Below are 24,889 nucleotides of genomic sequence, written 5' to 3'. Positions count from 1 at the left end.
ACTGCATTAGAAAGCTCTTTATTCTGCAATGACACAGACTACAGAATAGGAGACAAACAGATAGTACAGTACTGTCTGCATATATAAATAAAAAATAAGGTCCATATTTCTTTATGATACATCTCTTGTCCATGGGAGGGAGAAAGGAAGAAGGAGAACTGAACTCTGATATGGCACACAGTTAGGACACCAACACTGACATGTGATCTCCAAAGTTCCTCAGACAAACATGCCCTGTCCATTAATAACCATTCCTTAAACTTATTTTCCAGACAATAATCTTCAATAACACAATACAATTCATGTTACATGCACGGAAAATGATGGATTAAAAAAAAGGTTAAAAGGCTATAATATGCACTCTTAATCTTTCTTCAATTAAGTTGTGAGAACAAAGATATCTTATTAACATGAGCCGAGTGACGAAACACAAAGTCTCCATGACAAAGAGGTTCAGAAGGCCGTTAATCATATTTTCTCGTTACCCTAATGTGGTACAGACCTTGTTTTATTTCTTAATTTCCTTCTCTCCACCTGCCCTCACTGACCCTGCCTCTGAAGGTGCTGCCCTCCACCTCTCGGGGTCAGCCCTCAGCAGAGAGGGCCTCCACAGCCTCCAGCAGGTGCAGGGCCAGAATGTACTGGGCGTGGTTCTCCGGCAGGATCTCAACCAGCCGGCCCACCAGCCTGCTGGTCTGGGACAGGGGGACGAGGGGCAAGCGCAGCTCACTGGGGTCCTACAGGACAAAACAACACTTTATCAATATTACGCTGGTAAACAGGCAGCAAGACTATAAGGGCGACATGGTGTGTGTTCCTATCAGGGAGAATACTATCAGTGGACAAAACTCTTTGTGTTTCCCATAAAACAGTGGCATTGTGTAAAGAAACTGCTATTTAAAAGGGTAAACACTCGAAAATAAATGAATATTTGCTGGTGATTTTCAGGATCATATATAAAATATTTGACTTGGTGATAATCGAAAATAATACAAATATACACTTTAGACCTTTAATGGATGTCAGAGCAATAAAAAAAAGAAATAGGATGCACAAGGGTTAAAAAGGAAAATGAAAATAAATCCTGTTGAGTGAGAACACTGAATTATTTAATTATTTTCACTAATGTCAGTAGTCTGTTAGCTCTGTAGCTGCAGACAGTAAGGTTGATTTGTAGATTTGTGGTTCAGTGTCCAGTCAGAAATGTCCTCAGTGTATAAGATGACATTGTCTGTTGCCTCACCATCGCCTTGATCCATGTGCAAAGGGTGGGGGGCAGGCGGGCCAGCAGCTCCATGGCGGACTGCGTCTGACTCTGGCTGTGGAGCAGACAGTAGCTCAGCCTCTGTCCCGTCAGCACCAGCAGCTGGGAGCCCAGCACGTCCTTATCCTCCACCTCCAGCATCACCTGGGGGGGGGTAAGAGGAGTCAGAGCAGGATACTGGACTGAATCAAGCCCTGTGGTCAGGAGAATAGTTTGTTGCTAGTGTGTGCCTGCCACAAAGGAAAGCACATGTTCCCTTGCCTCCTCAGCGCGGGGGTCCAGGCCCTGGCTGTAGAGCTCACAGACCAGGTGTCTCCTCAGGATGTCGGGGTTGACCTGCAGCAGGGAGCCCAGCTCCAGACACAGCGAGGGCCACCAGTCAGCCTTGGGGCCATTCGAGGGGGGAGTGGGGGACGTGTTGCCGGAGGCTGGGATGGACGGATCGTTGATAGCCTGCACCCAGGCCGTCAGCACCCGGAGGAGGAACTGAACACAGGAGGAAGGAGGGATTAGAGGACGGGTACGGAGAGGGAAGAAGAGTCGGAAGCAGATGAGGAAAAATCCTATTTTTTAAGATCTTCTTTTTCTGTTGACCCGTCGTTGTAACGCCAGCTCTCACCTCTTGTCGTATTGACACCAGGCCGGGGTCCATGTCTCCGCTGGGCATCAGCTGGATGGTGGTCAGATCTCTGAAGAAAGCATTCTTACCCTGAGAAAGTACACAGACATGTTGGTGCACAAATAACTCAACACAATAGGGTTTAGTTTTTGTAATAACAACCAAAGGAGAGAGTTCTTTATAATATTTCCCTTTGGTTATAACAGGTAGCAAAGATAAAAAATGACACTTAACCAATGCTAGGATCACAATCTTAACAATAATAATATTAAACTAAGTATTGAATTCAAAGGGGCCTGGTGACTTTTTTTTTTATTGTTTAAGTGTAAACATTCAATAGTCCAAATAAGGGGTGCCATGTTACAAAAAAAGAAACCTATGTTAAAAAACTTAATTTACCTTGTTTTCTGACACAATAAAAAGTTTAAATTAGTTAATAAAGTAATTACTGTTAGTTTAACCATTACTGTTATATGGAAAACAATTTATGTATGCTGTCAATTTGAGTTCTTAGAAAGGAAAAAAAGAAATGAACCGAATCTCTCAGGTCCGACTATCGTTAGACGAAATGTAAATGTGTGTATCTCTAAAGGATTCCCTTCACTAATCATGAGTATATGTGTGTCAGCAGTCTCCTCACCTTGCTGTCAAACAGGCTGAGAGGTTTGACCTTCAGGCTAAAGGTCATAGCAGCATGTAGCAGGGAGGCGACCAGGCAGTGGTGCTGCACCAGAGGGTAGTGGACGCCCCTCTGCTCCAGGGCCATCTCAGCCAGAGACGCCGGGCCCTCTGCCCCGCACCACGCCTCCTCCATGGACAGTTCCGGGGCCGAGACCTCCTCCACAGCAGAGTCCGCCTGCGGGGAAACGCAACAGAGGAGATGATGATGAGAAAGGCGTGTGGGTTAGTAAACAACATATGGTTAATTAACATTGTTACGACGTATTTAAAGTGCAGAATACACACATGCACAAATGTAAAGCCCTCAAAAAGTGTGCTTTTCTCATTTTCCTGGCACTGTTGGGTTTGAGACTCACCGAGCAGGATCCTGCTGTTTGACACCCGAAGGCCATTTTTCCATTTCATCTGCTGAAGGCTTCTCTTAGCTTCATGAAAGTGAGTTTAATACGAGCAGGATTTGTGACATGCAAGCCAATCACGAGTAAGTTGCATACTGACTCGTGGTGTGATGTGGAAACTCGTAACCTGCAGTTGATTGAAGGTGGGTCACTACAGGCCCATTTATTAAGTTTAGGATATTTTGTTTCTATAACAAGTCCAATGTTAGGCTATTGAAAAGACACATCAGTAATACAGATAGAAATAAACTGAGGGAAGTTTCATGGTGATATCAGATATACTGTTTTACCCTACTGACCCGCAGTGTCTCTCCTTTACTTTTGATTTTTTTAACAAGGTGACTATTTTGTGAAGAAACCATATCATACACCAATTCTAATTGCAAGCAGCATGCCACATCACATGTGTATCAAGTACAGATGTGGTTAGTAGGGCTAGTGGTTTCTCCATGCTTTTTACAGGAATGTCTTTACTTACAAGGTAATCTATAAAAGACACAGGGCTCGTATTTTTAACCAATACTCCAGTCACCTCCATGAGGATCTGCAGCAGCTGCACACAGCAGCCCAGGAAAGAAGTCACGGCTTTGTCTCCCATCCCGACGTCCTGCACAAACGAATACATGTCCTTAATATGGAATCCTAATAACATAATTATACAATCAGAAATAACTTCAATTCAAATGTACTTACCCGTCGACATAAGCGATCTTTGGGTGCTTTCCCCACCTAGGAACAAGAAGTGTGAACATCTCATTTAGTGCCTCTCAGACTCGAAAACACATAGGCATACGTATGTGTGTGACTTACCTTCTCCATGAGGTAGGCTGCTGCTGAGAAGCGCTTCACAATGAACGTGCTCCACATCATCGCAGAAATACCTGAGAGGAAAATCCAACGACACAGTAGAGAGCGTCACTTTCAGAAGGTACTGATTTGAGGGGACATTGACATATTCTGCTGCTGTATTATTTTCACTGAGGATATATTTGAGTTGTTATTTAATGCATACCTAAAGAGCAGTTCACCCTTTACCTAATGGATCTGACATATTATTAGATAGATTAGAAAAACTATTATATTAAATGATTGGTAAAGAAAAGCCTCTCACCTAGCTTGATATGTGGACTGGAGACCAGCTTCAAATGTTCAACAGCACACCATAAATATTGGCCCTCCTACAAAGAGAATAAGGAGTCAGTCCAGATGTATTCATTACATTCATAATAGTTTTCTTTACAGATAACTTGTCAAGCTTAAGAGCAAACTAGAAAATGCATTTCCTGTTGAAAATGCATGTGAATGCTGTAAACTGTGTACATTTGTTGCTGAATTTTGCTGAAAAAGCTGAATATTTTATTAGTTGAATGGTCTCTGTAGCTGCTTTTAGCTACAAAAACCAAGTAAGTGTGTTGCTGAACTTAGCGGAGAAATGCAGAAAAGTGAAATGATTTGAATCAAAATTGTTACAGCTTAAATGCATTGCACTTTGTTGTAAGCTGGAAAGTGAAATGTTAAACTGGAAATGTAGGAAAAATAGTGAAGAAGCTTAATATTTAAAAGAAAAGGTTTAAAAAAAAAAGGTATAAACAATAAAATGTATAGCCTTGATGTCCTAAAATAGCTGAATCATTTAATAGTTTAATGGTTTCTGTAGCTGAAAGTAGGGTGAAGGAGTTAAATATTAAATGTAAGTAGCAGTGAATGAATGTTATCAAACACCTGTGTGTGTAAGCCCAGAGATCAAAGGTTGCCATGGTGACGACGTTATCAAACACCTGTGTACATGAGCCCAGAGATCAAAGGTTTCCATGGAGATGTGCTGTGAAAGGAGTGCCTTTCCATTGTTCTGAATGAGGGATAAACCTCTTACATTTCTAACTATAGTTTAAAAAAAGTAGATGCTTTCAGTAAAATGTCAACGCGTGGAGGATGTCAGGACCGTGAGGAGTGTCGGAATCTGCTTTTTGTGCACTTTCGGGTCCATAATGTGGCATTTTTGGCAGATTTACTAAAGGTGTGCAGCTGGTGCTCTGAGGACAGATCAGGCTGAATGGGTCAGGCTGAATGGAGACATGTTGAACGTTTTTGTCACTTCATGCCCTGAAGAGGCATTTTGTTTAATTTTTTTGCTTAATTCTTTTTTATTTTTCAACGTAGGAGAGGTTTTCCTAAGTTTTTCATGAAAAATTATCTCCAAGGAGTGTAGGGTTTGGGAATTATGGCAGGTTTAAAACCTTTTTTGTATTTTCAATACACACTAATGCCTCTTTACCAAGCTCCAAACTAAGTTAAATATCTCAAAAAATATAAAATATATGAAAAATCTGTATAATATAAGTTGTATAGCTGAATGTCTTGTGAGCGTTTTAAAGTTGGAATGAAGTCTCTAGCTGAAAGTATGTGGAAGGAGTAGCATTTGGCGCAAGGTGTAGGTAAAAGAGGATTTGAAGGTTCCTCCCATTGAGTTACATGTTAAACTAGAGAATGCAATTCCTGAAGAAATTGCTAGTGGGAATGCTTTATGCTGACGCTAAACTGCTATGCTGAAATGTAATGTGTAAGAAGAAAGTGAAGAATTTAGATTAAAATGAAATGTGTAAGAAGAAAGTGGAGAATTAAGATTGAAATGAAAAGTGTAAGAAGAAAGTGAAGAATTTAGATTGAAATGATAAGTGAAACACTGGGGGCTTGAATGTGTGATAAGAGAAGAAAATAAAGTAAAAAGGCTTGGAAAAGCAGCAGAATATTTGAACTGCAAACTTCTGAACTAACTTGATGGCGAATGATCTGTCGCCATGGCAACGGCATTTGATGACACCCCATAATACGCTTAGATGCATTGATGGCTGCATCGTTACCAAACCTGTGAAGTTTTGGGGCGTTTGGAGCAGTTTCACTGAAGTTATGAGAAAACCGTGTTTCATGGCAAGCATTGTGTTGCCATGGCAACAGCATTTGAAGAAATCTCAAAACTGTCCCGTAGATGTCTTCATGGCTGGACTGTTAGCACAAATGTGAAGTCTAAGCATTTTTTAAACATTTTTATAGGAGTTATAGCGACATCACGTTTTATGGCGAGGGATGAGTTTCCATGGAAACGGCATATGGTGAGATCTCAGATTTGGCGTAGAGCTGTTGAGGCATGGACTGGTGATATACAAGTGAAGATTGGGGGACAAATGGACCGTGTCGATTGGATTTACAGCGACATCCTGTTTCATGGCTAGTTGTCTGTCGCCATGGCAACAGGATTTGATGACACCTCATAATACGCTTAGATGCGTTGATGGCTGCATTGTTACCAAACCTGTGAAGTTTTGGGCTGTTTGGAGAATTTTTACTGAAGTTATGAGAAAATCGTGTTTCAAGGCGAGCATTGTGTTGCCATGGCAACGGCATTTGAAAAATCTCAAAACTGTCCCATAGAATTCTTCACGGCTGGACTGTTTGCACACTGCTATCTGAAGTCTGCTGCTCTGAGCATGTCAGTTGGAGTGATGACATCATCGTGTTCCATTACACAGGTGTTTATAGTTGAGCTAACGAGCTCTGTAGAGATCAAAGGCTTCATTGTTCTGAATAGGAGATAAACCTCTTACATGTGAACGTTTTGTGGAAGAAACGTAATAGATACCCTATACATTTCAAAACGTGAAGCATGTCAAGGAAGTTGAGTATCTGAAGTGTAATTTTTGTGTAGTTTCGGGTTAATAATGTGGCCTTTTTGGCAGTTTAACTAAAGGTGTGCGGCTGCTACCGTGAGGAAATACCTGCCTGAAATTACAATGGGGTTTAATGGAGGAATGTTGAACTTTTTTGTCACTTCATGCCCTCAAAAAGCATTTTGTTTAATTATTTTTGCTTAATTATTTGTCATTTTTCAAGCTACGAGATGTTTTCCTACATTTGTCATGATAAATTATGTCTCAGGAATGTAGGGTTTGGGAATTATGGCAGTTTAAAAAAAATATATGAATGCGAATTTCAAGCTGTCCTCCACTCTAGCTGTGACATCACACACTCTAGTTAATGTTAAAATGTGAAGAAAACCTCTAAAACAAGGTCTGAACAATGTTTAATATCTCTAAAAGTAAGAATCAGATTTAAAAGTTGTTTTACATGAATACTGTCAGAAAGATGTGTAAAATGTTAAAGTTGGAATGAGGTGTCTGAGTGAAAGTATGAATGAACAGTTAGCAGTTGAATTGCATGACGATTTGTTGAAGTCTGAAGATTTTCTCCATTGTTAAAAATGTTAAAAATGTGATGTATTATGGGATGTATCTCTGGAATTATGAAAGTTATGAATGAGAAAAGTAATAGCCATCGATTCCCGACCGAGCTGAACGTTTTGATGTTTGAACGGAGTTTCTGTGATGTTCAATGCGGGAGGAGAAGAGGGCCAAAATACAGGCGAAATAACAAACTTTTCGTGCGTAGAATAACAGTTAGTTGGAATGCTGTTAACAGCATTCCAACTAAAAAAGTGAATATTTCCAAAAGTATAACATATTTTGAAAAAGTTGAAAGTTATTGAGCCAAAGTATTTGGTGAAATAATAAGAAGTTGAAGAATAAAGATTTGAAGAACTATAGTGGAACAGCATTCAAACTATAGCGGAACAGCATTCGCACTAATAAAAAACGTACACAAAAAACTTGGAATCTGGAACTAGAACCTAAAATTGGAATTTAGAACATGGAATTCGAATTTGAATAAGGAATATAGAACTGGAATATGGAATTAAAACTTGGAATTAAAATGTGGAATTTAGAATGTGGATTTGAAACCTTGAATTGGAAACTTGAATTGGAATATGGAATTTGGAATATTAATTGGAAATTGTAATGTGGAATTGGAACCTGGAATATGAATTCGAAATTGGAATTTGGAATGTAGAATTGGAATCGGGAATTGGAATTTACATTTGGAACTGGAATTTAGATTTGGAATTATTTAGAAAGTGGAATTATTTAGAAAGTGGAATTTGGAATTGGAATCAGGAATTGGAATTTACATTTGGAACTGGAATTATTTAGAATGTGGAATTTAGAATGTGAAATTTAGAATGTGGAACTTGGAAGTGGAACTTGGAAGTGGAATTTACATTCGGAATTTACATTTGGATTTGGAATCGGAACTTAGAACCTTGAATTGGAATTTAAATGTGGAATTGGAGCCTAGAATTTGTAATTTCAATGTTGAAGTGGAATTTAAATTTGAAATTTAGAACGTGAATTGGAACATTAAATTGGAACCTAGAATTGGAATGTGGAATTGGAACCTGGAATGTGGAATTGGAACCTAGAATTTGGAATTCAAATGTTGAAGTGGAATTTTAATTTAGAACCTGGAATTGGAATATGGAATTGGAATGCGAAATTAAAATCTGGAATTAGAATTTGAAACTTAGAATGTGGATTTGAAAATTTAAATTGGAACCTTGAAGTGGAATATGGAATTGGAACTTGGAATATGAATTGGAAATTGGAATTTGGTATATGGAATTTGGAATCGGGAATTGGAATCTACATTTGGAATTGCAAGTGAAATTGGAAGTGGAATTAGGATTTGGAACCTTGAATTGGAATGTAGAATTGGAACCCAGAATTCGGGATTGGAATTTCAGATTTGGAATTTAGAATGACAACCTGGAATTGGGGTTTGGAATCGAAACTTTGGAAGTAGAATTGGGATTTGGAATTGGAACCCAGAATTTTTTGATTGGAATTTAAATATTGAATGGGAATTTTAATTTATAGTCAAATTTAGAATTGGAATCTAGAATGTGGAATTGGAATTTTGAATTAGAACCTGGAAATGGAATTTGGAATATGGAACTGGAATAGCAATTTGGAATTTGGGATAAGAACCTTAAAACTGTGGAATTGGAACCTGGAATTGGAATTAGAACCTGGTATTGGAATTAGCTAATTTAATTTTGTACTGGAATTTGGAATATGGAATTGAAAGAATCAAGCTAATATATAATTAGGTAAATTGAGGACAATATAAATAAGCTCAAATCTATATTATTTAATAAACAGAAAGACTTATGTGCATGTGTACCTCGGGGTCTTTGTTCCACTGCACCACATATTCCCAGCAGCAGTGGGCGGAGAGCAGGTCAGGAGACAGGGAGTGAGGGAAGCGCTGGCAAACTGCCACTAGCAGCTCTGAAAAACACATAATGAATTCATCTCAATGCGTCTGTATTCAAACTATTTTTTATCAGAAGCCAAGATTTGCTATGAGATCTTATTCAGTCCTAAATTATGACCTGCTGTTCTGTCTGTGTCCTCTTGATTCCCCTCCTCCAGCTCCTTTCCTTCGCCGGACTTCTGCTCAAGTTTTTCATCTGCCTCTTCTTTCTTTTGGAGAATCTCCTTCAATCGCTCAGGGGCCAAGTTGTGCCTAAACACCCACTTGGAGATACTGTCTGCAATGCCGCCTATATAGAAAATTAGATGAATTAATGAATTAGATAGATGAAAAGAACGGGATTAAACGGGATTAAATAACATATATAAGACGATCAGTGTTATGAAATAAAAAACAGAATATGAGTAATGAAAGAAGTATGAGTATAAGAAAGAATGAAAATACTTCATAATAAGGTAACATAAAAAAAGAAGCATGTAGGAATAATGCTTTATGCCTGTTAATGTCCCTGAGGAACTTCTTTATGGTCTACCTGTGCCTCCCTCCAGCAGCGTTTTGATGGAGCACTGTGGTGCAGCGCCCACTGTTGAGCCCTGAGGAGGAGGCACCAATAGCAGAGTCTGCAGCACCAACACATCCTCCAGCTGGCGAACACACACCAGCCACTGCTCCAGCTCAAGGGACACTGCCTCCCACTCTGACTGAAACTGTCACACACAAACACATAAAACAAGCAGGAAGTCAGGAAATATGGTTTAAGTGTCAATATTAGACCCAAAATAAATGAAGTCATAGTGTTGTTTGTGTTGCAAATCTGTGTTTCTATGTATGTATGTTTATCTGTGTGTGTGCATGAGACTTCTCTACCTTGCTGTCAGCCCGGCTTGTGATGCTAGCTTTGGTAGCGCGGTGAGCAACAAAAGCAGCCAGCAGAGCAGCAGCAGCATTGTGGGACTGGATGCATGTAGTGCGGACCTGCTGCCACCAGGGAGAGATAGACTGGGGGTCCCAGGAATCCTCAACTGCACCTATTGAGAAAAGAGAGAGAAGAAGAAATGGTGACTCTCTTCTCCTTTTGTATTGGTTTGACTTGACAGATATTCAAGCAAACATGTCAGCACACTCTGGAGACATGCACATACCTTTCATGTTGCTAAGGGCGATGAGTAGTGTGTGTAGATTTTTTACAGTTTCTTCTGGTTTCTGTAGCACCTCCTTCTCTCTTTGCAACCACACACTTAGCAACAGGGACTGAAAGAAAGAGGAATGTCCTAAAGACTGCTGTAATGCGCATTTTTCACATGGCAGTTTGTATGGCTATGGGAAACATTCTACAAAAAGAAAAAACTACCTGATGACCATTATCTAAGCCGGATCTATATTGCTTTCTCTCCTTAAGAACAGGTGGAAAACATTTATGACAGGACCATTTTGAAGTGTTTGTTGTTGTTATATTTATTCTGGCCACACAATGTTGAAGTGCACCATTACCCCATGCCCTAAATAGGTGAGGTTTAATGTCTCCTTGCACTCTAAACAAGTTATTCCTATATATTTCATAAATAGTATGTTATGTTACATTATCATATCTCTTTTGCCTGGAATAACTCCTATGAAAGCTTTTAGCTCTATTCAGTAGATGTTATGGTGGTGCAATTCAACCTCCTGTGGTAGAAATGAGTATTACAACAACAAACATGATTGTGCAAAAAATTATGTATTCACCGATTTAAAAAAAATAAAGTTATGTTCCCACCATTTTAACATAAGGTTCTTTTTTTAAGAAACGTAAAAACTATTAACCTGGCAAAATCTTTTTTTTCAACTGTTCTTAGGTTATTGACATATGATGGAAACAATTTAGATTAGACTTAGAAAAGGAAACACCACATTATCATTATCCTATTTATCAGCCTCTTCATCCATCTTACCAGGAGCTGCTGAGGACTGATGCCTGCCTGCTGCAGTGTATCACACATTTTATGGAGTGGGCTCTTTCCACACAGACAACCCCAGAACATAAAGTTCCCTGTGAAGGAAACACACGATTAAAGTCCTTAGTCTGGATTCATGGAATGTACTCAAGATGTCTGAAGTCACTGAGATTTCTGTTCATCAAAGGGTTGAAAACATTGCATTTCTGTTCTCCTCCATAAGACTTGTTTTGAATATTTCTCTGGTATTAGATAAACACTTAAACATCTTAGTGTCATGTTACCCTACCTAGCTGATTCCATTGGGTTTCAGAGCCGCGAATTACCCTCAGCTCCTCTCCCTCGGTGCACTCCATCTGGGAGAGGAAGGCCTGGGCGGGCAGGAGGGAGTTGGGCGAGTCCTGGGCGAAGGACACACTGGGTCTGGTGGTGAGCTGAGCGTAGCGTTGTAAGGTAGGACCAACACGGGACAGCTCCTCCTCGATGCCTTCCAGGGACTCCTCCTGGGGGGGGACCACATCGGTATTTGTTAGTGTACATCCGTTTAAGTGAGGGAAAAACAAGCAAACAATCATAAATAAGGAAATGATAGATCATAAGGTCCCGCTGCATGAAATAAGGATAAATATTACAAAAATAGCAACATTGTGAGCCTGTTCTTTCAAGAGGTTTCCAAGACCTACAAAATTCCTAGACGACTAATACTCAAACGATTTGGTTGACGAATCAATGATTGATTTAGTTAAGTCATTAAGCATCCAAAAACACATTTGTTTCTTCAAATTGTTCATCTTTAAGTTTGACCGCAATACCTGTTTCTACATCCATGTTTTTTGAAATATTTGTTGTTTTATGGTTCACCATCTTTGGACCTATATTATAGTTTATTATTACTTTTACTATTTAAAAAATATACAATCTTTTATAATGTTTTCATCCCTACCCATGTTAGCATATGCTATGTTGTTTTACAATGTGTTGTTTATGCGAGTACTATGAACGAGCTTTCTGTAGGTGTGTCCTCTCACAGTTCCAGGGCAGGTCTCTGTGTCTGCAGCCGAGTGCAGCTGCTGGATGTCGGAGTAGAGCTGAAGCAGTTTCAGCTGAGAGGAGCAGAGCTGCTGTAGAGCTGGATCCACTTCATCTGGGTCTGTAATGCACACATACACAACAACACAGAAATTCATTTCCATTTGTATGATATGTACATAGCTTCACATTTACACTAGTTCACATTTCAGCCATTAAGCTGGGCACATTTTTTGGAAACCAGTCAAGGACTCTTTTATTATTACATCTTAGATATATCAAACGAATATATATTTTCTTAAATATAAACTGAATCATTACCTTGTTGCTTTAGAGTGTCATATAAGGCGGATGTGATGTTAGCAAGACAAGAGACAGGAGCATTCTTATTGGACAGTAGTGACTCCAAAGCCTAAAAGGAAGGTGCAAAGACTGCAATTAGAAATACAACTGTGTATTAGTGTCTGAAGCAATCAGTATTTTATATTTGTTTATACCTGCTTTTTAATGGCGGGATGTTTGATGTCCAGCAGCGCACCTTTGGCTTCGCTCTCCAATATATCTGAAAGAAAAGACGAGTAAGTCGATTTTGGATCTCAGTTTATAGAATTATATCTAAACCTCCATTCTGATCTCACTCGAGGATGTCTTACCGGGCTCCACCTCTCTGCTCCTGAGGAGAGTAGTCAGTTTCTTTAACAGGTGCATATCTTTGGCTCGCTCACTCTTCTTGTCACTGAAATGGACAAAGATACGGTTTGAATGGATTCTGTGCAGCACTTATTAAAAGGGTGTCTTAAAAATGCTTGTAGACTAGGGTTGCGGTCGAATAGTCCAAAAATCAGCGTCTATAGCTATCGTCATGGGGTTAAGGGATAGTGGATAGGAGAATTCAAAAGGACTTAGGAGAAGAGACTGCAGTACTTTGGAGAATCCGACTGCACTTTCATTATCCGACGTGTTTATGATGTGCCAGCGGACGTCATAAATGTGCGTCTGCTGCTGCTGTGGGGAAACTATGGAAACTACAGTTTTCTATACAGCGGACTACAACATGGATGTTTATTAAGAACGAGGGACTCATCTAGAGACTCTGCACCGTGCTCTCATGCTGTTGTTTTATGCTTTATGAACGAGGACAACAGAGAAACATATTCTTCATGACCAGAGTTGTAATTGAAATAAAAAAGGAAAGTGAAATGTATGCTCGTCACCCTCTCCCTCCGGTCAACATTAATACAAATGATCCCAATACGTATGATTGTATGAAAAGATCTTAAAATCAATACAAATGTATTTATTATAAACATTGGTCCTTAACATCTATCACTTTGGATAAATAAAATGTTGACTTTATTTGATCATTTCAGTAAAAACTAACGTTCATATTTCTCTTTTTGATTATAATACTGATGAACGTTCAAAACAAAGCACTTTGGCAACTTACCACATACGTTTTAAAATGCTTAATAAGCACTGTAACTTTCATGATATAATTTCTCCGTCATAATCGTTTGTGTCCGTGAACGGCCGACTGTTGTGTGACGGCAAATGCTGCGGCTGCAAGGCATTGTGGGGCAGCAGTTTCTCCTCTCCTTTCGGTAAGGGAGGTCCAGTGGTTCCTAAGCTAAAGGAGGTTATAAAGGAAGCTTGAAACCTCCTTTCCTTTCATTTGGAGAATTGGAACGGCACTTAACATGGCTGCCACTGAGGGACTTCCGGGTCATTTCACTCCGTTAGGAAGGTTCCTAAGCTAAATGGACTATTCGACCGCAACCTACTGTAGGAACAAGGTATCACAGCCTAAAAATCCATGATTGAGGGCAAACATTTTTGAAAGAGTATGACGGCTTTTGTAGTTGTGGTTGAAGACCGTGCAAACGTAAATGATTACAGTCCAGTTATTATAAATTCCATCGCCTTAACATTAATTAGCATTATCCAAATAAGGGTTTTGCCGAATTTAGGGAGCGAAATATGTACAAAAATAAGAAATATGTGTATTTTACCATTTGGTTTTTACACGCACTATGTCTGACGTATTGACTAGTGTGCTTCAGAGGTTGTTCACTGAGCCTTTAAATTGCCTTCATGACAGCTGATCTACTGTTTATTTAAAGTGAACGTATGTGTGTTTTCCTGTGTGTACCAACCTGAGGGCCAGGTGGAAGGGGATGTTGACGGTCCTCAGAGCTCCTGTGATGGGATCCAGCAGACACACCTGCTGTGTGTGGAGCTGCCAGCCCTTACTGGTCACACTGTTCACCCCCATCAGACGGTAGCCAGCATACAGCAACCTGAAAGTGTGCAAACACATGAATGAGAGAATAATTTACATTTCACATTTGTTTTACAGTGCAAGTGCTTTTGCGATATGCTTGTTTGTGATGCTTTTAGGCTAAGACACATCTGATTTGCTTGTGTGCATGTTTGTACCTGCAGTGTTTGCCCACAGTGAAGGCTCCGACTCGGGGTCCATGCTGCATCCCCCACACCTCCAGGATCCCTCTGCGCGGCGCGTAGATGACCAGGAACAAAGCATGGCGTCTGGGGTGGGAGGCAGAGGGCGATGACTCTCGATCGACTCGCTCCTCTGGAACCTGCAGCCATCCCAGCTGAGCATCTCTGTAACCTGCAGGAAGTTAAACGAATGAATGGTCACATTTACATTTCGGGGACACATCAAGTTTTCTATTAAATGCATCATAATTGATTATAAAGTAGGAACAGACTCCGTTAATGTATTTTAATTTTGCCAATCTTGGATATGACAATATTTTGGGCATCGTATTCATATTTTGTACAAACTGTAAAATCCACTGAGAGAAACGTAACATTCCTGTAAATGTCTGTATTGTCAATACAGACATTTGTACACATTTCTTTCACCTCATGGAGAGAACATAGATAATCTTTTTTAGTGGAATAACCATGTTATTATGCCAACTATCATAGTGATGGCTTATTGGTAGATGCAGACATAATGAATAATGTTTTACCAAAAGGTACACAACAATTAGGTGTAATAGGTAAATTACTTGAACTAACGTAACATGTTACACATGCCATATTTACTTTCATGTTACACCTTTAAACACAAACTAGAAATGTCTTACTTTAACAAGCTTGGATGAGGCTGTCACTAAGGCAAACAGTCGGCACAAACCCAGCACATTTGAAATGTTTCATCTTGTGCATCTTATTGGAGAAAATGTGTTAATTTCTGTCCAATGCCGATAAATCTGCCATAACCAATGAAGCGCCAATATTTGCGTGCCTCACGAGTTCAACTTCAAAACCTCTTAATGGTTCCCTTCTCAGTCCTTGGTCATCTTTCTCCTCACCTTTCCACATGCGGATAGCCACGCCCCTTGCCAAGTCCAGCAGCGAGACCCGACCAAAGTCATCCGTCACTCCGGCCAGCGTGTTGCAGGGGGACAGACAGATGGACTCGCCATGACGACGGGAGTCTGGGAGACCAAATCTGAGTGGAAGAGGATTTAAGAGAATGAACGATGAAGGTTCATGAACATGCTTCAGGGGGCAATGAGGCCTTTGTGTTGAGATATCATGACTGATACCTGATGGTCAAGGGAGTAGCAGGCTCCACCTTCGGCTTCTGTTTCTGAACTGCCTCCTCTTCATTCTTATGCTTGTTCCAACCCAACCATCCACTGGGAGGAAATAATGAAAAACACACAAAGAAGGTTAGCAAGAGACAAATTAGATGATGAATCTATGTGGGAAAAATGGATAAAGGAAGACTAGAAAGTTGGGAAAAGTAGTACAGGAGATTTGGCGACTGACAGGCAGTTGAGATGAGAGGAGACTCAGGGGAGGATAGAAGCAAACCAACATCCTGTATTAAGCAGCATTGAGCAGAGAGCAGGTTTGGGCTGTTGGAGCAGAGCATAGCTAACAACAGTGCTGCATTCATTCTTCAAGTGTGTATGAGACAGGAAATAAATGCTCACACTGGCACAAGGAAACATTGGACAACCCTATTTATCTTTAAAGTCATGCACTACACAAATGAAAACATGGTCATTAGTTTAGTCCAGTTTGTTCCGTATTATTAGTCATTTAGTTTGTATGTTTTTTTTTAAATAATGATGTTCTAAATTTGCATATTTTTAAAAGGTTTTCTTATACAGAATAGTGTAATGGTCAGGCAATATTGTAAAAATTGTACACACACACACACACACACACACACACACACACACACACACACACACACACACACACACACACACACACACACACACACACACACACACACACACACACACACACACACACACACACACACACACACACACACACACACACACACACACACACACACACACACACACACACACACACACACACACACACACACACACACACACCTTGCAGCACTGAAGAGAGCTGAGGTGAGTTTGCTGGCCACAGCCAGAGCCACGTGAGAGAGGAGAGGCTGGGAGCTTCCCTGAAGACAAACAGAAAGACAACAACAGCTGAGTTTACTCTCCCTAAATAAATACACTCTTATGTCTGGCCCTGTCTCTTGAATATACAGTTAGGGTGCCTTATTTACAATCCTCATTGGAAAACAAACAGCCTGCTCCTTCTCTCTCTCACTCACTCACCTCTACAGCATAGTAGAAGCCCGTGTATGGCCCACCTCCCACAGTGACATACTGGCTCATAGCGGGGGGGTTTCCCTTGACTGAAGCATGAAACCCCCCGAGGATAGAAGCGTTCTTCATCTGGTCAAACACACACAGCGTCATCACGCCTAACAGCAGGAGAGACGGAGGGGAACAGGGATGTGGGGAAACATTGAATAAGTGCTTACAGGGTTTCCTGTTATCATTCTTTAAATTTTATTTTAAATCAAATATTTAAACCAGATTCGGATTGTTGTCAATATATTATTAAACTATAATTCAAATTGACCTCTAATCACTTTTACCCTGTGATTCAAAACAAGGTCAGCCAAAAACTTCAATCAGTATATCATAAGTGATAATTAAAAGTAATTTCCTACCCACACTACAGTGGTCCACAATGGCGTCCATGTCCTGCAGACCCCACTTCTTATAGGCCAGGGGAGGGGGCTGGATCACATCACTGCCTGCTGCTGCCGCTGGTTGGATCAAAAACACACCTTGTCATTGAAACACCAAATGTTTGACATGGGTTTTATAATCTATAGTTGCACTCATGTCTAGAAATTAAGTTACATTTAAAACAGGTACATTAATATTGACAGGAATCAAATTTGGTCAAATTAAATGGAAGACGCACACACACACGACTAGATGCTCAGAGAAAACCCGCTAAAGCATGGCTGCTAATCTAAAAGGGGGTAGGAGTGGGGCAGTTGTAGTTTTGTGTTTTTTTCCTTAGTACCTGAATGCATTGAGGCAAACACTATCCAAACAGCCAGCAAGAGAAGAACGCATCCATAGTTAGCACACTAAAACACTTTAAAAAAATCGTCAAGTTCGTTCGCTAGACGCTAAAACCCTGTGACTCTTATCCTACACTATAAACACACACACACACACACACACACACACACACACACACACACACACACACACACACACACACACACACACACACACACACACACACACACACACACACACACACACACACACACACACACACACACACACACACACACACACACACACACACACACACACACACACACACACACACACACACACACACACACACACACACACACACGTACCTCTTGCCACCTGGTTCTTGCAGGCCCGCAGAGACTGGAAGAGGCTGAAGCCGTCGATGGTGACCATAGAAGCGGGGTACAGGATGCTTAACTCTTCATGCTGCGACAGAAAGAAAATACACAATTATCAAATATCTGCCACATATCATAACGGGATACGGACAAAAGTTAAGGAACAAGAAGTACGTTTTCTTATGGGGTTACATGCTGGATTATTTTTATGAATCAAAATCTGAGTCTTAGCTTTTAGCTTAGGAAACGCTGGACCTTCCTTTACGAAAGGAAAAGAGAAAATGCTGCCCCACAATGCCTTGCGGCCGCAGCATTTACCGCCACACAACAGTCGGCCGTTCACGGAAACAACCGATTATGACCGGGAAATTTGTATCATGAAAGTTACGGTGCTTATTAACCATTTTACAACTTATGTGGTAACTTGCCAAAGTGCTTTGTTTTGAACATTCAACACTATAATAATCAAAAGGAGAAATATGAACGTTACTTTTTTACTGAAATAAAATAAAGTCAACAGTTCATAGTGTTTACTCAGCTTTATTTTAAGATCTTTTCATACAATCATACGTATTGGGATTCATGTGGATTAATACGTGTGGACGGGAGGGAGAGGTTGACGAGCATAAGTTTCATTTTACTTTTTTATTTAAATTCCAACTTTGGTCATGAATAATTTATGTCTCTCTGTTGTCCACGTTCATAAAGCATAAAACAACAGCATCAGGGCACGGTGCAGAGTCTCGAGATGAGTTTACAGCAGTCCGTCGTTCTTATTAAACATCCATGTAGTCCGCTATAGAAAACTGTAGTTTCCATAGTTTCACCACAGCAGCAGACGCACATTTATGTTCCGCTGGCGCATCATAAACACGTCGATAGTGAAAGTGCAGTCGGATTCTCAAAGCACCGCAGTCTCTTCTCCTAATTCCTTTTGAATTCTCCTATCCACTATCCCTTAACCCCGTGAGGTTTCACTCAGAGGTCAAGGAATAGTGGATAGGAATAAACGATAGGGGCTGATTTTTGGACAATTCGACTGCAGCCCTGGTGATGTTGCTGGGCAACCAGCAGAGACTGTGAGCTGTTTTCTGTAGCTGCTGGCTTGAGTTTGTGGCTATCATGGTGTGTGAGAGAGTGTGTGAATCATCATAACATTTGGTAATGATCAGTAAATGTGTCAGTGAGTGTTTAGAAGACTAGAACGGCACTTTCCTAGATAAGATATTAAGATAAGATAAGACATTTTCCTAGATAAAATGATTGTCAGACACAGTTGTTGTAGGAGTCTTCGGTGTGTGCGTTACCTGCTCAGTCACTCCAGGATGACGAGGGATCTCATACGTGCGACACTTGAGCCTCAACACAGGGTCCTCATGCAGCAGCTGGGCCAGGAGGAGAACGCCATTCTGACCAGAAAGGACTTACATTTAATACTGACATTCCTGAGTATTTATTGAATGATTTAAAAACATAATAATAATAAATGTCTGCTGAATGCCATTTTTGCATAGGCTAACAAAGCGTTGTAGTCCAAGGGGAGGTACCTCTGTGTAGAAGCGGACGTAGCCAGAAGTGAAACCCACGACCACACATGTCCAATCAGGCCGCCCTGTGGAGCTCCTACACACACATACATACACACATCGTCATGTACACAGAAAGCATTTTGCATTTCTCTCTATTCCCTTTTTTAGTAATTCTTACCGCTTCTGGCTTGCCAACGGTATGCAGATGGAGCTGCTCACACACTCTCTGTAGTGAGAAAACACACACAAAGTAGAAAATGTTTACTGTACAGCTCTCTCTCTCTCTCTCTCTCTCTCTCAAGAACTTAGAATAACTTCCTTTTACTCATGTTTATTTGTTCACCCACTGTCAAACAACTATCCATTTTCACTGTGACTTTCTTCATCCTTGGTAGTGTCCGTGTCATTCTCCTTCCTGTTGTCATCCAATATGCTTACATTTTCCTTATACACTTGTCCAAAGATAGAATGCTAACAATCTCAAATGTGACCCTTACCCTTCATCAGTGCTGAGTGTTCCAGTCCAGGACACAGCCAGGGTCATCTCCTCTCTGCCGCCATCATCTGTACGCCACTTAGCTGTAACAATGAATAATCATTAACAGCAATGTGTAACTCCTCTGTGTGCTAAGAGATGAGTGAGTGTTTGAATATCTGACCTGAGAGAAAGACAGCCTTCTGTTCGCGGGCCACTACCAGCAGGTCGGAGCAGGGCGACAGGGACACGACACAGTCCTGCAGCCAGGGGGCCCTCTGCTCTGTGGGCTCCTCCTCCACCTGCAGGGTGAAGAGGACAGTCAGTGGGAGGAGGGTACCTGTACCTTCAATCTGCTAGTGATGTGAGTGATAACCCCATAAACTGTTGGCATTCCACTTTGTCACATTTTGCTTTAACTGAAACACCAACTTTTCCACGTCAGCCGCATTTAAAAACATATTAACCATATTTCAAGACTTATTTTTTCATTTCCCACTCATCCACTTAGGTTTTTCTATTGCTAACGCATATCAAAAGTGTATGGAGATCGCCTAATGTGAAAATAGAGACACATAATGACAGACCTTTGTGGCAGAAGTCGTTTCCTCCTCTTTGTTTTCCCCGCTATCCCATGCCGACTCCCACTCAGAGGTCTCCCAGGACACATCATTTTCTGTAAGGGAAATTACAATAGATATGAACTTGTGACATCATACCGATTTGTAATATAACAGGGCAAACATAACAGTGATCCTAAATTCATAAAAAAAACGGACTATGCGAAATCACAGGCAGTAGGAAAGTGTTGCGTCAAACCGCTAAAGACTCGTTAATGAAACTGTACCAAACCATACAAAATAAAAGGACAAGAGGGAAACACTAACAAAGCATCTCCAGAGATATAAGCTTATCACACTCAAGAGTGAGGGAACTAAGTGATGTTGCAAAATCCAGACTGAAATCCTGTTGCCATGGACATTAATAATGTAGTGTGCAGTGTGTGTGTGTGTGTGTGTGTGTGTGTGTGTGTGTGTGTGTGTGTGTGTGTGTGTTGGTCAATGTTCTTGCCATACAAGAACAAGGTGATGACACCATCTGTGCGTTAAAAAGTATCAACATGAAAGGGCATTAGAGCCCCTGTGTGTGTATGTGTGTTCTCCTTTGTTGAGCATCCTGCAGTGATGTGTTCAGGTGCCTCATGTGGGATGACTCATAGCCAAAAGGGCAGACACTTTTCTCCTCCTCCCTTTCAGCACCCTGCTGATGGTATCGCACAGCACAGATGGAGCTCTCTCCATCATTCACTTTGCATAGCCGTACCATCAAATGATTTGCCTTTATAACTACAGTAAGGCCGTTAGAAAATAGCAGTTTTTAATAGAATTCATTTAAGATTAAGCACTGTCTTGTATCTTTTTTACAGCTTGTTTTGATACTCTAGTGATGTATGTCTTTTCTACTGTGAATTTGTATACATTTGCTGTCAATGTTAAATCTTACTTTTATTATATTTGTATCTTATTGTATCTTTTAAATAATGTTTACTCTGTGTAATGCTTGACAACACTGCTGCTGAGACAAAAATAATTGCCCTATTTGGGAAGGAAACACTATGTATCTCTCTATCTATATAATGATCACCTGAAACCAACAATTAAAGTTCAGGTAGTTCCAGACAAACTGATCAATCCCCCTTTCCGAACTGAAGCCACAGTGCTGTGACATTATGAAGCTACAGTCCTTAGGTTAGCTAAGTGTTCGACTAGCTAGTTCTAGAGGCAGCTAACTGGACTAATGTCACTTTGGTTAACTTATGTGCTGTAGCATGCTACAGACCTGCATTAGCCTTGTCTTTCTAGTGTTAGCCTAGTTTAACTCACCCGTTTGATTCTTCTCCTCCACCGGCTCGTTTTTCTGGCTCTGGAACAGGTAATCCCGGACCGTTTTGAGCTCCTGGAGCCGACAGAACTCCAATAAGCTGCAGGACATCTCTCTCCCGTCCCGTCAGGTAGACAGGGGATCAGCCAGTTAGCCCGATGCTAACAGTGCAGTTGTGGAGAACCAAAGTAGCTTAGCAGTTTGAGTGCGTTTTCAACTCTTGCTGTCGTGTTCACTTTATGACAGCCTGTCGACAAAGACAATATAACTTACTTGTCTGTAACGGGCCCCTAAATAAAATAAAACACTGGTCTTGTCCTCTTATTTTACCCAACATTTGCTGTTTCCACCCTAATGTGTTGATGACACATCGTTAGCACAATAACACGAAGGTACTTCCGGGTAAGAGCTGATCCGAGATTTTCAAAATCAAAGCATGGATGCACAAGTTTAAAAAGAAGAACTAAAATGATATGACAGAAAAAGGGGTAACTTTTTTAATCAGTATACAAATTCCAAACCTAAGAAATGTTTTATTGATATTTGAAAAATGTATTGTTATATTACTTTCACCAGAGGGTGGTAGAGGAGCACGTTTGAGGTGCCTCTTCCTCTTCCTTTCAGCTCTCATTTCCCCCTGTGCATACAGTAGTCAAAAGGCTTGTTTGAGACGCGTTGCGGCTCGCCTCGAAAGTAGACGAGAATTCGCAGCCGGGGGAGGTCTCAAAAAGCTCGCCTGAAGTCGGACAGCTCCGAGTCGGCTTCTTCTTCTTCTTCTTCTCTCGGTTTTTTTGGCGGATTGCAAACAACTTTAAGGTGCATACCGCCACCTCCGGAGTCGGCTTGACTCGGTTTGCATTTATAAAGAGTGCACAAATGTGTTTAATCGTTAATGTCAGATATGTACAAAGTAAATACATTTGTTCCTGGTCAAGATTAGATTCAACTTTATTGTTATTGCACATATTACAGGTACTGAGACAACGAAATGCAGTTTAGCTTCCAACCAGGAGTGCAACAAGCATTAAAGTGAAAAGTAATGTACACAATCTACAGAATAAAATATAGAATGAATTGAATGATGAATAAACAGTGAGGGGTATGAATAGATATACACAGCAGCCTGTGAGCAGTATGAACAGTGTGTATGAATATGCTAAGATATATAAAGTATGAAAACGGTAAGCAGTGCAAGTATAGTATAACATATATAGATATTAATTTCATGATGATAAACATTGTGGAACAATTACGAAAAATGTTACTGGAGGGGGCGACGTAAAACTGACACAAAACAACGACAAACTTTTGCCGAGCCAATTGGAGAGTTTCATCAACAGCACGTGGTAAAAACCACCAATGAGCGCTCAGCTCGAGATACCAGCGAGTCGTTTCCCATCAAGCATTTCGCTTCCGCAGCCCGTGGAGAGGAACTGCGCCGCCTCGCCGTGCCTCGCTCTCAAGGCTGCGGGGGCGTCTTTGTCCCGCGAGATTTCAACGTCTCATGTAGGCGAGCCTCCAGAGCAAGTCGGACAAAAATGACTAACCATCATGCAACGCACTAGCAAGACGTTGATCGAAATTGCGCAGGTCTGCGCAGGTCTCGCTTGTCTCAAACAAGCATAAACTCTTTTAACTATTCTGGTGCTTGGTGATTTGGAATATACATTTCCTTCTACTTTCTGATGTTATAATTTATGTATACCCAATTGTGTGTGAATTGCTATGGTGTGATTATATTTAGGATATGTTTTCTGGATGCAGTCATGAGCAATTAATTTCATGCACTCATTACACAATTAAACATTATAAACCAGGACTGCTCATAAATATGGTTACAAAAAGTCATATCACTAAATAAGAATGATTGATGTTTCCCATGGAGTGCATTTATTGTACTGTTTTAAGTCAGGTAGTTGCTTTGAATATTCTCCTCCTCTTTAATGTATAATCTCAGTGTATGACTTCATCAGATAAAAGAACATAGTTGCCTTAGCAGCATGTGCATTTTCATTTGATGGAATAAATTAAACTGGCACCTGCCACCAATTGTTTAAATACAGTAGCTGCATATTCTCGTCCTATTATATTGTATGTAGACATTTATAATGTGTTCATAATACAACATTTGCTCAATAAACCATAGCAATAACATAATAATAAATTCCACTATGAAACAAAATGAACCAGATGGGCACTGACCAAGGCCAGGTCACTGAATGGGTTCTCCCTTGGCCCATGCTTCATTCTTCCTCCAAGTTTCTTTTTATCCTGCTGCGACAAATATATAACCAAAAACAAACAGAAAACGTAATGTCCTTGGTGGAGATAACGCAAGCTGTATTGCCAGAAAAAAGTGTATTAGTGTTACTTACTTGCTGGTTGCAGGAAACAGGTCATGGCCTATTTACACCGCTCTGTTGCTCTTCATTATTACCGTCCTTTACGCTGTGAAGTTAGAGGTTCAGTGTGAATGTGAGCTGTGTTCCCATGGTCAATGCAATCAGTGTCTGTGCCTATTAGACTCTCCTGACCCCACGTAAAGTGTAATATTGGTCGAGTCTTGTGGGGTCAGAGGTCAAGGTTACTCTCTTTCCTCTGTGAACACGCTGTAATCCTTGTAGTCAACATGACCAGCTGTTAGTGGCATTGTTCAACGGCGCTCAGTGTCTTTCTTTCCCATCCTTTCGAACAATCTTTAAAAAGCAATGGGCATTTTGCCAATGTACTTCCCGCATCCTTAGTAAAAATCCCACCTTGCTCTCACACACACTAACTTACAGTACAGCGCGTGCACACGTAAACACAAACATACAAACTCACCTCTGGGGGGTGCCCAAAAGTTTCCGGTCCGGAAGGCCGGACCCAGAAACTCAGGAAACAATTGGGTGTCGGAGAGTTTCAGTGCCATTGCTTATTGAGCTGTTGTTGCGCGGGCTGTTTAAAGTCCACAGAAACAGCTCTCCATCTGGTTCCCCCTCTTCCTTTGTTGACAAGGAAGTGAGCTGGCATCATTTTGTCCCACGATATAAATGTTGTGATTTACCAGACACGGTGAGAGTCACCCTTATAAGACCTTGCACACTTTGAGGGTTGTGTTGTGCTGCTTGTGTAGCTATTTCAAGAAACAATTGAGGTATGTGACGTCAT

The 24,889-nt window shown here is 40.7% G+C and overlaps 1 protein-coding gene across 4 annotated transcripts; it reads right to left on the bottom strand.

The window, feature by feature from the left end:
* Window position 1: 1 nt before the first annotated feature.
* On the bottom strand, window positions 2-22,505 carry rab3gap2 (RAB3 GTPase activating protein subunit 2 (non-catalytic)). Of its 4 annotated transcripts, XM_079692229.1 has the most exons (36): window positions 22,307-22,505; window positions 21,742-21,986; window positions 20,446-20,534; window positions 20,043-20,160; window positions 19,881-19,962; window positions 19,562-19,609; window positions 19,402-19,477; window positions 19,162-19,263; window positions 17,843-17,942; window positions 17,126-17,224; window positions 16,725-16,873; window positions 16,485-16,564; window positions 15,672-15,764; window positions 15,435-15,574; window positions 14,527-14,722; window positions 14,244-14,387; window positions 12,744-12,826; window positions 12,588-12,652; window positions 12,412-12,502; window positions 12,090-12,211; window positions 11,351-11,564; window positions 11,059-11,156; window positions 10,270-10,378; window positions 9,995-10,155; window positions 9,660-9,834; window positions 9,246-9,416; window positions 9,035-9,141; window positions 4,074-4,140; window positions 3,773-3,843; window positions 3,656-3,691; window positions 3,441-3,569; window positions 2,524-2,739; window positions 1,884-1,973; window positions 1,526-1,750; window positions 1,244-1,408; window positions 2-737 (listed from the first exon to the last, which is right to left on the bottom strand). In XM_079692229.1, the coding sequence occupies exons 2-36, from the start codon at window positions 21,848-21,850 to the stop codon at window positions 585-587; spliced, it is 4,173 nt and encodes a 1,390-aa protein (XP_079548355.1). In that variant the 5' UTR covers window positions 21,851-21,986; window positions 22,307-22,505; the 3' UTR covers window positions 2-584. The 4 variants fall into 4 exon arrangements, with proteins under 4 accessions (XP_079548355.1, XP_079548354.1, XP_079548356.1 ...); XM_079692228.1 differs by lacking the exon at window positions 22,307-22,505 and having other exon boundaries at window positions 21,742-22,149; XM_079692230.1 differs by lacking the exon at window positions 22,307-22,505 and having other exon boundaries at window positions 3,495-3,569; window positions 21,742-22,148.
* Window positions 22,506-24,889: the final 2,384 nt, after the last annotated feature.

Source organism: Notothenia rossii, assembly GCF_949606895.1.
Source record: "Notothenia rossii genome assembly, chromosome: 7".
Classification (NCBI taxonomy): domain Eukaryota; kingdom Metazoa; phylum Chordata; class Actinopteri; order Perciformes; family Nototheniidae; genus Notothenia; species Notothenia rossii.
The sequence above is the reverse complement of the archived record's forward strand: the minus strand, read 5'-3'. Positions and strand labels throughout refer to the sequence as shown.

What these genes read in the sequence shown, in the direction of transcription:
- rab3gap2 (XM_079692229.1), bottom strand. Translation starts at nt 21,850, where the DNA reads ATGTCCTGCAGCTTATTGGAGTTCTGTCGGCTCCAGGAGCTCAAAACG. An exon ending in AACCCAATGGAATCAGCTAG is followed by an intron (nt 11,157 to 11,350) that starts GTAGGGTAACAT and finishes TTTCCTTCACAG; the next exon opens with GGAACTTTATGTTCTGGGGT. An exon ending in TGTCTTTTATAGATTACCTT is followed by an intron (nt 2,740 to 3,440) that starts GTAAGTAAAGAC and finishes GTTTCCCCGCAG; the next exon opens with GCGGACTCTGCTGTGGAGGA.